Genomic DNA, 15,182 nt, shown 5'->3' with positions numbered 1-15,182 from the left:
TGCTCCCTGCCACAGAGTTGGCGAGGGTCGAATCCAGGCTCAGGTCCTAGGTGAAGCGAGTGGGGCCTGGCCCCAGCACAGCTTTGAGCGGGTCCCTTCTCTCTGAGACAGGAGCCCCAAGTAATCGCGGAATCGGCTCTGCGTTCTCTCCCTGATCCTAAATGGGCTTCTCCCACCTCCGAAGTCTGAGCAACCCTCTACCAGAAGTGATGAGGCTAAGGGACTGTTAACAAGTGTTTATTGTTATTAAAACCATAGTACATTTACAATGTGACGACATTATGTATAGTTACAGTATCATACAATATTACAGCAATAAAATAACACCTATTTCTTTGTACATCCAGGTCAAGCAGCTAGTTGAAAATATTTTCCAGCCTGGGGGCTTTTCAAGGTGACTAATGTGACACTGCCTGAAATGCCCGGGGCATTTGGTGAATAAATAGTTTCTAAGGTGCGGCCAGACAGCTGAAGAAGGCTACACCCAGAGCAAGCTGTCTAGAATGCACCCCCAGTGTCTGGTCCATAAATACGACAAGGTCCAGGCCTGGCGCTGTGTCTCCACTGCACGAGAGCCTGCAGACGTCAGGCAAGTAGGAGAAGGGGAGCAGCAGAAGGTCCCTTCCTCCCCGCCCTTCCCTGCCACCAGTGCCCATCCCTTAGTTCCCTAAGACCCTCAGTTCCCAGTGAGAAGTGTGTACCCCACTTCCCAGTCCAAATGAAAGGACTCTTTCACTTGAGAAATTAGACCCGAGGGGACATTTAGGGCTCTGCTTCCTGACCCCCACAGAGGCCTGGGGTTTTAGACTTGACCCCTTTACAGTGGCCCCTAAAACCAGCAGCAGCAACAAAAGCTGAGGTTACCAGGCTCCTCCACGGACTCCATGCACCTCCTGCCACCTGTGGCTCAGACTGAGAGCTCCGAAGGCAGCGGCTGGGGAACTGCCTTCTACCACTAACTGAGCAGGTGGGTGGGCCCCGAAGGAGGCCCCCTGTAAGGGCCAGACACCAAGAAAATGGGGCACAGTGATCCCCTGTGCGGGACGCCCCAGGCCCCTACAGGCCAGCGTCGAGCCTGTCAGAGGCACGGCCGTGGGGAATAAGTGGGTGGCCTTTCCAACATGACACTGAGGAAAAAGGCGAGCTTTGAATGAGACGGCCAGGTGCCCAGAATATACATTCATAAGGACGCCCCCCAAGCCCCTATTGGGACAGTCTGAGCTTCCTGAGGCCGGAGGAGTGGGGTGGTTAGAGCTGGGAGGGCTCCGTCAGAAGAGGTTTGGAGCAGAGGTGAAGCAGGATGCGCTGCTGACCTCCAGGAGGGAGAAGGGGCGGACACAGGTGAGTGCACGGCAGCCCTCAAGGTGCAAATGGTACTGGGGGCGTGCGGCATCTTTTGGCCACAGCTGCCCTTTGCCCACTCCTGCGAGCAAATAGCCCTGGGGCCAAGGGGTTGAGGGTCGGGCTGCCCAGTGACGGGGCGCAGGGCACCTCTGCCGGTCCAAGGACCGAGCGACACCGAGATGTCCGGGGAAGGAGAGGGAAACTGCGCAGTGAGCCCTGGCTACGCGCTGGGCCAGGCCACCCAGCAGCACGTGCTCCCAGCCTTTCCCACGCCCGCGGTCGCCCGCCCGCCTCACACGCGCGAGGTGACGTAGACAGAGTGCATGCGCTCGGCCAGCGTGCTCTGCAGGTCCTGCAGCGGGTCCAGGCCCTGCACCTTGCTGCTGCGCCCGTAGATCAGCTGCCGGAAGGACTCTTGCTCGAGCAGCGCCTTCATGTGCTTGAGGAAGAAGCCCTCACAGAACAGGGCCAGTTCTGGGGCGTTGTGGATCTGGGGGGGAGAGGGGGGCAGGGAGAGGGGTGAGACCACAGCCTAGCACGGCCCCCTCAAGCTATTACCCATGGGGCAGTAGCTGAAGCCTCGGCCTGGGGGCGGCATGCCGTCTGCAGCTTGAGGCCACCTGCCCCTTGTCTGAATTCCTTCCCTAAGCACCTCAGTCAGGTTGGACTGACGTAGGTTCAAATCCCAGCTGTGCCACCAGGAACGTCACTGAAGTCTTATTCTCGGCCCCATTGTTGTCTTTGCCTGTGACCCACAGGGGGTGGCGTGTCGAATGGCAGTCACCCCCATTGGATTAGAAGCGTCCTTGCTAAGGGCAGGGACGGGCTGTCCACCACCAGTGTCCAGCACCCAGCATGTGAGTGTCCACGTGGTAGGTGCTCCATAACCACTTTAACTCCACAGATACAGAGTGCCCACACTGGGCCAGGCCTGGGCGCCAGCTACCAAGGTCAAGGTTGCTGCAGTGTTCTAGAGCTGACGTTAGCTTAGGGGAGAGAGACGCCAAGGAACCAAACAAGCAAGGTAACCACGGACAGTGGTCAGTGCCATAAGGAAAGGGGCAGGTGACTTTTGGGAGGCCTGCGGGGTCGGCTGGCCTGGTGAGGAGCTTGGGAAGGAGCTTTCCCAGGGGGAAGGGCTGGTTCCCACGCGAGTCCTGGAGTAGGAACCGGCTGAGAAACACACAGGCTGCGTGGCCGGGTGAAGGGAGGGGGCATCGGAAGGGGAGATGTGGGCAGCTTCCCAGGGCCCTTGTAAAGCACGATAAGCGGTTGGATTTTATTTAGTCTGCAAGCAGTGGAAAACCTTTGGAGAATGTAAGGAGAGGAGTTTTGTAAAATCAAGTATAACTCCTCTAAGTTTTGAATCTGAGCAGCTGAGCGGATGACCAGACCATTTACTGCGATGGGGAAGACGAAAGAGGACAGGTTGAGGAGAAAATCAAGAGCCTGTGGAGTGGATTTGACTCAGAGGCTCAGCCATTTGCCCCAGGTCCCACAGCCTGGTGGCACCGCTGGAAGTGGAAGCTGGGCTCTGCCTGGCTGTAAAGCTCATCTCCCAAGCTATGTGCTGCCCTACTGGGCGGCGGTGACCGCAGCCTACAGCAGGCGTTACTGACCTTCCCTTAGCTCCCTACACTGCCTTGCAACACTGCCCAGCCGCCCGCATTGCCTAGCCTGGGCAGAGCAGAGTACGCGTTGGGGTGCGGCTGGCGAGTACTGGGGTGCTCACCTTGGCGTACTTGTAGGTGTTCACGGCACTCTCCACGCTGAGGGTCTGGGAGCACAGGATCTCGCAGTGCCTCTGCAGGGCGTCCAGCTGGAACAGGCTGGCAGCCGACAGCAGCTGGTGGGGAGGCAGAGGCGGCCTTGGGTGTGCAGGGCCAGGCCTGCGGCCCGGGCACCGCAGAACAGGAAGCGGCCCTGTGCTGTGTGCCCCGCTTCCTCCCAGCCCTCGGGGCCCTGCCTGCTCCAGCAGGTCCAGTCTGAGAGCCTTGATTTATTCCTGCTCTAGGTCAGCTAGGTATTTGCTGGACACGCAGGAGGCACAGGACAGGTGACATGCTCGCTGGGATTTCTGACCTCAGGAGGTCTTCAACTAGAAGCTACGTGCTTCGTCTACACAGCCCAGCAGCGGTTCCCTTTTCTAAGCTGTGAGAAGCTGAGTGGAGGCCCAGCTGCCTTCTGATACCCCTGGGCCTACTGTCCTCACTGGGGTCCCTTTCTAACCCTGGTGTGGCCCAGATCAGGCTCGTGGTGCCCACTTCCCCAGTCTCAGAACAGCCCTTCCTGTCACACAGAGAAAGGGCCATCAGGGAGCCAGGAGGTCCTCGCACAGGCCAGCTTCTTTCCCTCCTCATCTCTCCAAATGCAAAGAGGGAGGTTGAGACCTGGCAGATGTCTCAGGCTGGAGAGACCCAGGCCTGGAGAGCAGGGGGAGACGGGACGGGAGCAGCGGGCCCCCAGAGGCTCACCTCCAGGACGTCGGCCGTGGGGATGTCCATGGATTCCGTGCCCCCGTGGTACAGATACTGCATCATCATCTGCAGGGCAAGAGGACCCGTGTGATCACGGACGACGCGCAGTGCCCGCGTCCTCACCGGGCCCCGAGTGCCACTCCAGCTGCCCCCCAGTGCGCCCCAGCCATGCCCTCTGGCCCTCGTCAGCAGCCCCTCCAACTCTCACTCGGGCTGAGACTCAAATGTGTGTGTTTTCCTTAGGCTGCAGCCTCTAGGAGTCAGCCCCAAGATCCTCTCGCCTGACTTCCTATGTGTGTGAGCTTCCGTGGAGTGGTTTCTCTTCACCCTCATGACAGCCGCGAGCCCAGGAGGGAAGATTCTATTCACGGCGAGGGAGACTGAGGCCCACGGAGGGAAGCCACCATGGCTCAAGTCCCCTGCCTCCCTCCCCAGAGCCGTGCCAGCACACCAGGCCCCAGCCACACTCCTCATTCCTCCTTTTACTGAAATCCTAAATCTTGGGCTGGGAGGTGGGGCTCTGAGGGGACGGCAGTCTACCCGGCCCCCCTCAGAAGCCAGCCTCAGCTTTCTCCTCTGTGCTAAGACTCCAGGCGGAGGTGAGAGCCACATCGTGACTCCCTCCTGGATTTGCTCCCTCGGAAGGAAAGCACAGAGCCGCCAAGGTGTGGGTCAGAGGCCACGTGGCTGACTGGCCCAGCCTTGTCTGGGGCTGTCAGGATCAGAGGGTCTTAGGACATCAAAGGAGGCAGCCCAGGATTGGGGGGTGGGGGGGACTACATTCAATTCTGCTGAGGTCTAAGTTACAAACTCTGCCATCACACTGGAGCCTGGGGAAGTTCCCAGTTGGAAAAAGAAAAATGTGTCTCTCTGGTTGGCTGAAGAAACAGCCCCAGCAAGGAACTGGCATGTGTGTAAGTAAACACAGCTCCAGCTGGCACAGTCAGGCTGTTCGGATGGCGTCCCCAGGCTGGAAGAGGCCCCAGAGGGTCTAGGGGAAGGCCCAGACTCAGGGGAGAGGAGCAGGGAGGTGGCCTGGTCAGGCTCATCGGCTGAAGCGAGTCCCAGGAGACGTCAGGCCTCCCCACAGAGGAGCAGGCTGCCACGGGCTTTCTGCAGCCCCTGCTGGAGCTCCTGTCACCATAGGATCTTACTATACACGTGTCTCCATGTGGTGGGCCCACGCCTGGGTTCCTCCTCCATCCCCCCATCAGGCTGGGCACCGAGCTGGGGCCCAGCACAGCACCAGCAGGACCGCTGTGAACTACGAGGGCAAAAGCCCCTGGCCCAGGGCTGGGAATGGAGCAGGTGGGATGTCCCAGGATTCTTTGCTAAGGGATGGCCTCAGGGCAGCCCCTTAGCTAGATGGGGCCCAGGGGTGTGGGCTGGGAGACAGGCTGCAGCCTGACGCTCCCCTTCCTGGTCTGGAGGGGCCTCCGGCTGCACTTGGAGAGCTGCTGTGGCAAGGCCCAGCCATCTGGTGCCCTGAGGCCACCTGAATGCATAGGGGTTGCTCCCTGGGAGCCTTGCTGAGGGAGCTGGCTGGCAGGCAGGCAGAGGTAGATGAATTGTTCACAGGCTGGCACTCCCCGGGGAGGACGGGGGGCATCTGCCTCGTGGGGCTGGTGGGGCTGTTGTCGGAAAGGCCCCAGGTAGGGTCAGCGGCTGCCCCAGTGCTTCTGCATGGCACCCATCACCCTATTCCACAGCCCTGCTCCTGGAGGACAGGCTCGCTGTCCTGTGTGCTGCTGTCTCCACAGCACCCATAGATGACCAAATGCTAAATCAATGACTAAAGGGAACATGAGAGAGAGACTGAGGTGGTGGCTTCTGGGAGACTGATCGCTCCCATTAGCCTGTCCTGTGCAGGGCCAGATCCTAGACCCACACACACGTTGCTTCTTAACCTGTCCCAGCCCCTAAGGGTCACCCCTGCATCCCAGAGCCCCGCAGAGCTTAGAGACCTGTAGTTGCCACTTCCCAGAAAGGAGCTGTCGGCTGGGGCTCCCGCCTGTCTCCTGCAGCCCTCGCCGGCCACGCCTGGCGGCCAGCCTGTCGTTTCCATTATGCAAGCTCTGATGGTCTCCAAAGCGCAGAGACCAAAAGACCTGCCCTGGGTCTTCCACAACAGGATGGGATCATGGTGTTTTCTGCTTGGCCAGCGTGGCTGGGGTCTGATACTTGGGAGGAGTGAGGCACCAACACCAGTGCTTCTCAAAGCCTGTGTGCACAGCCCCCACCTGGGGTGTCGTTCAAGTGCAGGACGTCTGGGGTACGGCCTGTGGGGCCTGAGGCTCTGCATTTCCAGCAGGCGCTCAGCAGTGTCTGCTGCAGGGAGTCCTGAAGAACGAGGACTCGCGTGTGTGGCGTGTACCTGTCCTTACATGTCTTTCGCTGTGTGCAATCCCTCATCCAGTGGTTAAAGCACCAGACCTGTGGGACGGTCTCTGAAGCTACAACCCCACCATGGGGTGGGATTTTGCCTGGGAAAACCTGGATGCTCGGACCGGACCGCTGATTCAGCAGGACCCAGAAGGCATTGGGGATGGAGTGGCAGATGATGACCAACTCACAACTGCCCCCCACATCCCAGATGGACAAAGCCAGGGTGGGGCTACTGGGGCAGGAGGCATTCCCCCCAAAACGAGACACACACACCTGAAAAATGTGGTACTTCATATCACTGATCTCAATGGTTTTGCTGTTATCTCCATCTTGTTCTGATTTATTGGTCATCAGCGTCTTGAACCTGGAGCAAGGAGGTGAAACAAGGCAGGTCTTATTCCATCACTGTGTGGCGACGGCACCACCCATCACTCACTGCGAGATGGAGCACTTTAAAAATTACTGCCACGCTCCCCAGATAATTCTCAGTGAGTGACATTTTACATCACCTTGGGCTGACAGCTGGGCCAGGACCCCTTCTGTCCCCGCTGCCCCCATATGAATGACCTTGACACCTGGAGCCAGAAAAGTGACTCTTCATTCCAGAATATTTATATGTTCTAATAATGAAAGGCAATAGTTTGACCAGAAAGAATCTAACCTCAGTGCTCTCTTGGAGAACTGTGGGTCCCCTCCCTACTGTCACTGCCTCGTGCCCCTGCGGAGGGGGGTGGGGAAGGGAGGCTCTTGCTCTGTGATGCGCCCTGCGGGGCACAGGCTGCAGGGGGAGCCCAGCCCAAGGCTTCCCCAGCACGTCTGTCACCTCACATCTGCCCTCTGGGGGCTGGCACTGTTATCCGAGGCTGCCTACCTGTTAGACGCTGTCACCAGCAGGACTTTATGTGCATAAAACAGCTTTCCTTCCACGAGGAAGGTCACGTCCGACATCTCCTTGTTGTTCAAAAAGTGAGGATCTGTGCCAAAAGCGGGGAGAGAGAAGGGAAATGACTGAGGGGCCCACTGCCGGGGGTGTGAGGCTGGGGTACAAAGGTGAAGAAGAGAAACTGAGGCCAGGGCCTTGGCACCTGGAAGTGGGAGTGGAGGACAAAGAGGGAGATCTGGGACGTTTGTGTGGCTGGGAGGGCGGGGGCAGGCCTTCACCTAGTCTGGCCGGCAGCGTCTTCCGAATCTCTGGGATGCTGGGGACGGGGCTGCTGCCATAGCAGTGGGTGAAGATGGCAGCCAGCTGCTGGATGACAGAGTCGTTCTGTGGGGAGAGGCAGAGAGAGGGCCTGTTAGCTCGCCCGCCGCCTGCTGCGGCCGTCTGTTTACAGCTGAAGATACGGCAGGCTGATTTCAAAAGTCCCGGGCAGGATTAGAGCAGCCGCTGTCTCGTTCCTCCTGGATCTGGCTTGGCAAGAGGTGCCTGTTCCTTCATCACTGACTCCCTACATTGCCTTCTGGCCAGGCCCCAGCCCTGACACGTGCACGGCCTCTGCCCTCTGCGGCCAGGCAGTGCAAGGCGGTGTGGGGTGGGCGTCCACCGGTGCGTGGGGAGTTCCCGCGTCTGCCTGCCTGTGTCAGTCTGCGTCTGTCCTGTGGTCTGGGGCACGTCAGTGGGCGCTGGGACGCGGCTTTGGAGCTTGGGGTGGGGCCTGCCTGGGGACACTCACCTTGCTGGTCTTGAGGATGTCGAACATGAGCTGTAAGCCCTCGGTCACCAGCTCCTCGCTGTACTCGTCCTCCTTGATGGAGCCGAAGTCCCGCAGGAGACTCTGCACCACCGAGTACCGGGACTGGGAGAAGGAGGTCCTCAGGGACTCGATCCACACGTGCAGCTTCCAGGGGACACCTGCGCCAGGCAGGGGACGGGCCAGCAGTCATTCCCCTCGGCAGAGCCCACCCCGTGGCAACCCATCCTGTGGCAGGCTCTCGGGCTGAGACCGATGTCTGCGGCGCCAAGAGCACCCCTCCCTACCCCGTACTCCATTCCTGCGTGCGGAACACCCTCTCAGGGTAGCCGTAAGGAAAGCGTTCATTTTCCCTGACAGGCCTCCCTGAGGGGTCAGGGGATTCCAGGTCCCCATCACATGAGGTGGAGAAATGGCTCTAGCCCAAGCCAGGGAGCCCGGTTCTGAAAATCTACAGCTCATCTGGGGCCACAGTGGCCGCATTGCTTGTTGAGCCCTGGAATTACTTACTGGGGAAGATTCACTAATTATAAGTGTGGCCAGGTGGACTCGGACGCCCAGAAAGCATGCAGGACGTAGGCCCCACCCGTCTAGCAGCCTGAGACAGACCCTCTCTTATCACAGGCTTTTACTAGCGCCCGGGTCACAGGTCACACCCAGTGGGACATAATTGCTGTTTACCAGCTCCCTGGAGTGTCATGGGGCCACAGAGGAAAACAACTGTGTGAAGGTCATGACAAACCCAGCAGTGTTCCTGGTAATTAGACAGTATCATCCCCCACCCCCTGCCCACTTGGGACACTACGCAGGCGGGGTCAGCATCCGTAGTGTGCTGACGGTAGGGGGGAGTGATAGCCCATCCTCCAGGGAAGAACACCGAGGCCGGCTGGCTGCGAGAGGGCCGTGTGGGCCGCTCCCTGGGCCTCGTGCTGGGCATGTGTGTGGTGTCCCCATGACAGTGACAACGCTGCCATCGTGCCCAGCACGCTCTCGGTGAGCCGGCACTGGGCCTGTGCTGCACATGATGACATCACATCCTTAGGTGACGATCCCCAGTGCCAGCGAACGTGGCCCAGCTGCAACCTCACCAGGTCTGTCTGACCAGCCTCCCCGGAGGAGAGAAGTCTACAGACTTGCAGGCCCAAAGAGGGAAAGGTTGGCCGAGGGACCGGAAAGGACTCCCAATGCTAAGGACTCCCAGTGATACACTTTCCAGGGCTGTGACCAGGGCAGGGGCAGCAACACTCCAACAGGGAGCGTGGAGGGTCTGAGGACGAGGGCTGGGGCGATGGCCTCGGGACGGGTACCACTGAGGATGCCCGAGGCTCCGGGCATCTGCCTCCTGTCCCGGCCACCTGTGCAGGCCTGGGTAGGCTGAGCCCTGCCCTGTGCTCAGCGGCCTTGTGGCCGGTCTGCCCTGCGGGCCCGGCCCTCCCTGGCTGCGGACAAGCAGCAGAATGGGTGTCTGCACATGCGCGCCCCGGGGCCTCACCCAGCGCCCTCAGCTCCATGGTGATGTCCACGTAGCCGTGCTCGGCGCTGTAGTACATGGCCTCCTGCAGAGCTTTCGTGCGGGTCCGGCTCAGCCGCACGGGCCCCTCACTGCCGCTGCCCTGGCTGGATGCGTCGCTTTCCTCCACGCCCTCGGCCAGGATCTCCTCCAGAGACAGCACGTCTGCCTTGGCCTGTTGTGGCTGCGTCAGGAGCTTCCTCAGGACATTCCTGGGGGCCAAGGGACAAAGGACGGCGGTGCCTGAGATCCCCACCGTGGCCGGGACCCACCGAGCTGCCGCCCAGCACCCCGTGGCCCAGAGGGCCTGCGCTGGGACTTCTGCAGCACAAAGGGCTCATGGTCTTCCCCTCCTGGCAGGCTGGGCCAGGGGTCCAGACACCTGGGTGAGGCAGGGAGTGTGCTGGAGACCCCTCCCTCGTGCCATCTGTACTGCCGAGAAGTCGTGGGCTCTGGGCCAAGGAGGCTCTGCCGTCCGGGCTGTGTGAGCTCAAATAGGCTGCCGCATCTCTCTGAGCCCTGACTGCTCGTCTGTAGGACACGGCATCAGATCCCCCTCTCCCGGGTTAATGGGCCACTGTGACAGCACCGAATGCAGAGCCTGATACACAGCAGTCCTCTGAAACAGCAGCCAGCTTCACCCACGCACAAGTGTCCGAAACACAGCACATGTCTGAGACTCACTCCCTTCCATTAATACGAGGGATGGGAAGTGAAGATGAATGTTATACATTGGCTTGGTGCAAAAGTAACTGCGGTTAAAAAGGTTAAAAATGACTGCCAAAACTGCAGTTACTTTTGCACCAACCTAATAGAATCCATTCATATATACGCGTGTGCAGCATTGAGACCTTACAGAGCATGTTCCCATGGACTGTTGCCCTGAACTCTGATCTCATGACCATCACCAGTTATAGGTGACGCGTACATCTTGCTTAAGGTCACACTTGGCAGGAGTGCAGGCCCAAGACTTCTAGCTTGAAGCCTTAGGCTCATTCTTTCACATCCTGCGGCTTGGGACACGATAACTGCAGCAGAGGCAGGTCCACAGGTCACCTGGAGGCTGACCCTGCTCCTAGCCGCCCTGCCTGCCCTCTTCATGCTCCCCTCTCCATTCCATGATGGCTGTGCCAGGCTGTGCCAGGCAGCCAGCTCATGGCCCAGAGACCCCTTGAAGGACCAGGGTCATCCCCAAGGGCTGGGCCAGCTGTCGCTTAGCTCAGCAAGTACAGGGCACCTAGTGTGTGCTGGGCACTGGAATGTGAAGGTAAGCTAGACTCCGTGCCTGTCCCAGGAATTCCGTGTCACACACAGAGAGAGAGGAGCAGGTGAGCAGACAGGCAATTTCCATGAAGGAAAGACACGGGAGTGGGGGGAATACAGGGTGCTGGGCAGTGCTGGGTAGGGTGATGTGCAAGATGGCAGCTGAGGGCGAGGTTGGTTTAGGTGGGTGCGTATGGGGGGCCAGGTCGGCAGCAGGTGTGGAGGAAAAGCATTCTGGGGAGGGGACCACAGCAAGGGCACAGCCTGGCTTTGAGCACAGTGTTCGGAAAGGGAAGGTGTCCACCTGCCTTTCTCTGCCTTCTAATAACCTCCTCTCTGTCTCTGCTCTCCAAGCTGCCTAATGGCTCTGGTCTCAGCCTGCTGCTGTCCCGTCACACCCCTGGGTAGGCTGGGCCCCCACAAAGCAAGGCCCACCATCTGCTCCTGGAGCGGGATGGGATTTCCCGCGGAGCCGCCTGCAGCCTTCATGGCTGAGCCATATGCTGTATGGAAGAACCTGGAGCCACTCCCGCACCACAGAACCACCATCAGGCATGGAATGGATGTGGCCCTGAGGCAGGCCTGGGGGCGGTTGCAGAGCAGAGTCTTTAGGGAAATGGAGGGCCTGCTCTGAGAGTCAGGAGTCCCAGGCTCCAGTCCCTGGGCTGTCTGGAATCAGCTGTGGGGGCTCTCTGCGTGACCTGCTTGCTACCCAGTGTCTTCGGGCCTCCAACTTTGGGGGTCCCTTGCTGGTTGGGGACCTGGATCTCCTTTCTGGCTGGCTCACGCATAGCCACCCCCGTCTCCCCCATGTCTGGAAAGATCTCCAGGTGAAGCTTTCCTGCTCCCCACTGGGGAATCCAGGCTCCTGAGACCTGTTTGGTGCCCCCACGTCACAGCGGGCAGGAACCCCAGCTGGGTACCTGTGGCCATGGGCAGCAGAGTGGCTGAAGCAGTTCATGTCCTCGTGGAGGGAGGACGCCATGCCGTTGGCTTCGAGCATGCTGAGGAGAGGGTCAGCGCCTCGGCTCAGCAACAAGCTGACCAGCTCGTAGTTCCCTAAAAAACAAGGCGATTGAGGCTGCTTCCCTCTGTTGAGATCTGCGTGGGTATTGCGCTCAGCACAGACTGACGGTTGGGTGACGTGGGTCCCTAGGGGCCCAGAAGGAGGGCTTTCAAGGCCAAATGTCTAGCTACTGGCCCAGCCAGGGTGGGTGACAAGTGGGGAGGGGCAGATAGAGCCGTAGGGCAGTGGGGGTCTCTTGCTGGGCAGGGCAGCATGGCACCTACCAGCTGCAGAGGCAAGCTGCAGGGGCGTCTCCGCGTAGCTGTCCTCACCGCCATTCACTGCTGAGCCCTCCACATGGGCCCCAGCGTCCAGCAGTAACTGTCAGGGCACAGAGAAGGACACTTAAGAATGGCAGAAGTGTCTGGAGCGTGTGTATCCAGAAGCTTTGTGGGACGGACCTTTCATTCCCTCTGGACGTGTGGCCAAGACTCACCACATCCAGGCAGCCAAGGAATCAGAACTTTAGAAATCCAGGTTACCCTCACAGTTCCAAGTTTCTAGAATCTTCACCTCTACTCTCGTGGCCTTGGCCCAAGCCCCTAAACTATGGGGACCTCTGAGCTGTGTCCGCAGTAACCTTCCTAAGAACTCATGCAGATGAGCAGAATAGCATCACCCTCCAGTTCTCTGGGGGAAACTGAGGCTCTGGGAGACAGCAGAGGTGGTGGGGGAGGCACTCTAACTCTCCAAGCCAAAATGGGGAGAGCGTTTGCAGCATTGCTGGGGATTAAGTGAAATGGTGCTCAGCTCCCCGGAGGGGTTCAATAACTAGTGGCATTTAGGGTTCTCCCAGAGGTTCTGTGAGCTGCCCGTCTGGGAAGTATGTGAGGCGGACTGTAGCACAACTTTGCTGTGTAGGACACCAGGTGGCCTCTCCCTGTTCTGGCAAAGGCAGGCTTTGTCAGGGGACACATGGGGCAGGGTTAACAGATACTACGCAGTTCCCGCTGAGACAGGCTGGCTGTGCCTTGGGGCAGGGGTGGTGCCTGCACCACTCGGCCAGGTGACTTTCAGCTTTATCTCACCTTTCCTGACCGTCTGCTTTGGAGGGAGCCACCTTCCACCGTTCCCAGGTTTCTGGAGACCAAACCCTCCTCAGAGGCTGTACTTGGCAGTCTCAGGGAAACCCCGCCTGCCTCCCACCTGGAGACCAGGTGGGAGGGGTCCAGGCTGACCTCTCAGCCTCCACTCCAGTGTGTGGAGAGCAGGGGATGCTGGCTGTCGTCAGTCAGAAACTAGTCATGGCACCACCGCCTGAGCCCGTGCGCCAAGGCAGAGGAGGTGGAAGACTGCCCATCGGGACGAAACTGGGCACCAGTCCAGGCAAGTCTGGGGCACAGCCCTGCAGACCAGTCTGGGCTAGGCTGGAACTTTGCTCAGGTCCTAGGAGGGCAGTGACCCAAAGAAGGCAGGATGTGGCAGCCAGCCTCGTAACCATCATTTACCGAGTCCCTACCACAGGCCAGGGCTGTGATGACAACAAATAAGCCGGATATGACCCCTGCCCTCAGAGGACTCACAGTCTAGCAGACACCGAGGGTATCAGAGGAACTCCTAGGGAGAGGTGCCACATCCTGTAGACCCCGGTGGCCCGAGGAGCAAAGGAGTCTGGGAACCGAGTGGCAGTGTGGCCAGTGCCCCAGCTGGGGCTGGTGGTGGCTCTGCCCACAGCTTCCACTTCTAGGCCTGAATCCCACTCTCGCACCAGTCATAGCTACCTGGGCCAAGGTGAGCAACAATGTGGCTTGGCTCAACAGGTGAGCTGTGCCAATCTGAGTCCTCCCTCAGGAACTGGGAAAGTGGTACATTACGCCTGTTAACGGGGAGCGGCAGAATTGGAAGGACACCGTGATATAGGACCAGCTCTGTGGGACTTCGTGAAGGAGTAGAAAAAGCTAAGGATTGGAAAGATGGCTGGAGGAGAGAAAAGTGAGCACACACGCACAGATTCCAGCGTGCCCTGAGACTCTCCAAGAGACACGAAGATGATGGGCAGGCCTGGGACTGCTTGGACCTGCGTCCTGTTCCCTACAATCTCAGTATGTCCTCACACTAAAGCCCTCAGCCCTTCCCTTGAGACAAACCATGTGGGTCTCTGCCCTGCTGACCAGGTGAGCACTTACGCAGTGTCTCCGGTACCTCAGATTCCAGGCAGCTGCTCATCCAGACGAGGCTGGGGCTATGCTTGAGGCCCAGCCTACCAGGCAAGCACACCTGGCAAGAGCTCACCTGGACCACAGAGATGTGTCCGTGAAGCACAGCAAATGTCAGCGAAGTCCAATGCCGGCTGTCGGGGTGAATGGAGGGGTGCCTGGGATTATTGCTTGGAACCTGGAACAACACCACAAATGATCAGTGTTTCTTGGGTGAGTGACATTCCTGGGCAGGTGACACAAGCATCTGAGCTCGGGGTTCCCTGCAGGGATGGTGACTAGGAGTCAACTCGGGTGCTTTCCACATTTGATTGATAATGTCTGCCTGGAGCTCCACGTGGACAAGGCTCAATGTTCAATTAGTGATGTCTGCCCTGGGCAGAACGGCAGCGAGGCAGCACTTAATGGCTCAGAGGAGGCAGAGCTGGAAGCATTTGGAGATGGCAGGATGGCCAGGGATTAGCTTGGTAAATGGGAAAAGGTGCTGCACTAACAGAATCATACTGCCCCCTCCGCTCACCCCTCTCAGAAAACCCACATCTTTGCTAACTGTGCTCTCCATGCATCTTGTATTTCCAGTCCGCTGAGACACATCCACCCAGTTGTACGAAACACGGCACCCAAAATGGCTGATGGAGACCTTGGGTGTTCTCTGGCTCGGTTAGGCGCCTGGGTGCTTACGCACCTGGATGTCCAAGTTTGCTCCCGCATCAATCAACATCTGAACCATCGCTTCGTCCCCAGCAGCACAGGCGTACATCAGCGGCGTCATACCCTACGGGAACCAAAGGCAGATGCTAAGCTGTCTGGAAACAGAGCACAACACACGTTCCACAGGCCTCTGCCCCAGCTCTCCTGCTTGACCTGCTGCTCATCCTGAGCAGTGCTGCACGTGGTGTTGGAACAGCCTGCCTCTCAGAGGCCCACATGACACCTGAAGGAAGAGGAGGGGACATCTCCAGGAGCACCGCAAGGCACTGAGGGGTGAAGAGCACAGACCCTGCAGCCAGACTCAGGTGCAAAGCCCCCTGTGCCATGGGGAGCTGTACACTTTGCACAAGTTACTTGTACCTCTCTGTGCCTCCGTTTCTTCGTCTTTAGAATGGGAATAACATCAGTATCTGTCTCACAGGGTTATTGTAAAGAGTGTGTGTTATTATATATAAAGCACTTAGTACAGAGTAAGCGTATCTTGATTGAGTTTACTAATTAAAATAACACGACACTATCATGGCTACTATACTCCACTGCTGTAACCTAACCCATCTCGGGCCCTGTGCTCATAGTAAA

General features: G+C 58.8%; 2 protein-coding genes and 1 long non-coding RNA gene across 6 annotated transcripts in view; 2 read left to right on the top strand and 1 right to left on the bottom strand.

Moving 5' to 3' along the window:
* NAT10 (N-acetyltransferase 10) overlaps positions 1-589 on the top strand; it is a 45,341-nt gene extending 44,752 nt beyond the window's left edge. For all 3 annotated transcript variants that reach the window (XM_081062646.1, XM_081062648.1, XM_081062647.1), the window contains exon 32: positions 348-589. The gene's annotated coding sequence lies outside the window, so the exon portion shown is untranslated. The remainder of the gene's footprint in view (positions 1-347) is intronic.
* The window catches only part of ABTB2 (ankyrin repeat and BTB domain containing 2), a gene marked incomplete at its 3' end in the record, with an annotated part of 170,468 nt that continues 155,507 nt past the window's right edge, over positions 222-15,182 (bottom strand). Inside the window, exons 6-17 of one of the 2 annotated variants that reach the window (XM_081062649.1) lie at positions 14,578-14,667; positions 13,969-14,070; positions 11,961-12,057; positions 11,594-11,729; positions 9,390-9,619; positions 7,880-8,058; positions 7,368-7,473; positions 7,078-7,180; positions 6,480-6,570; positions 3,819-3,887; positions 3,077-3,190; positions 222-1,834 (exon numbers count right to left, since the gene is read on the bottom strand). In XM_081062649.1, coding sequence (XP_080918775.1) covers positions 1,637-1,834; positions 3,077-3,190; positions 3,819-3,887; positions 6,480-6,570; positions 7,078-7,180; positions 7,368-7,473; positions 7,880-8,058; positions 9,390-9,619; positions 11,594-11,729; positions 11,961-12,057; positions 13,969-14,070; positions 14,578-14,667 — 1,515 coding nt within the window. Of the gene's footprint in view, positions 1,835-3,076; positions 3,191-3,818; positions 3,888-6,035; positions 6,571-7,077; positions 7,181-7,367; positions 7,474-7,879; positions 8,059-9,389; positions 9,620-11,593; positions 11,730-11,960; positions 12,058-13,968; positions 14,071-14,577; positions 14,668-15,182 lie in introns of those variants that run through there. The other variant, XM_081062650.1, reaches the window with a different exon arrangement.
* Positions 824-6,533, top strand: LOC308503325. Its single transcript, XR_013994184.1, has 3 exons — positions 824-967; positions 2,249-2,368; positions 4,065-6,533. It is a non-coding gene; the product is annotated as an uncharacterized lncRNA (long non-coding RNA).

This window comes from Rhinolophus hipposideros (assembly GCF_964194185.1).
Source record: "Rhinolophus hipposideros genome assembly, chromosome: 10".
Lineage (NCBI taxonomy): Eukaryota > Metazoa > Chordata > Mammalia > Chiroptera > Rhinolophidae > Rhinolophus > Rhinolophus hipposideros.
Note: the sequence above shows the minus strand (reverse complement) of the source record. Positions and strands in the feature narration are given on the sequence as shown.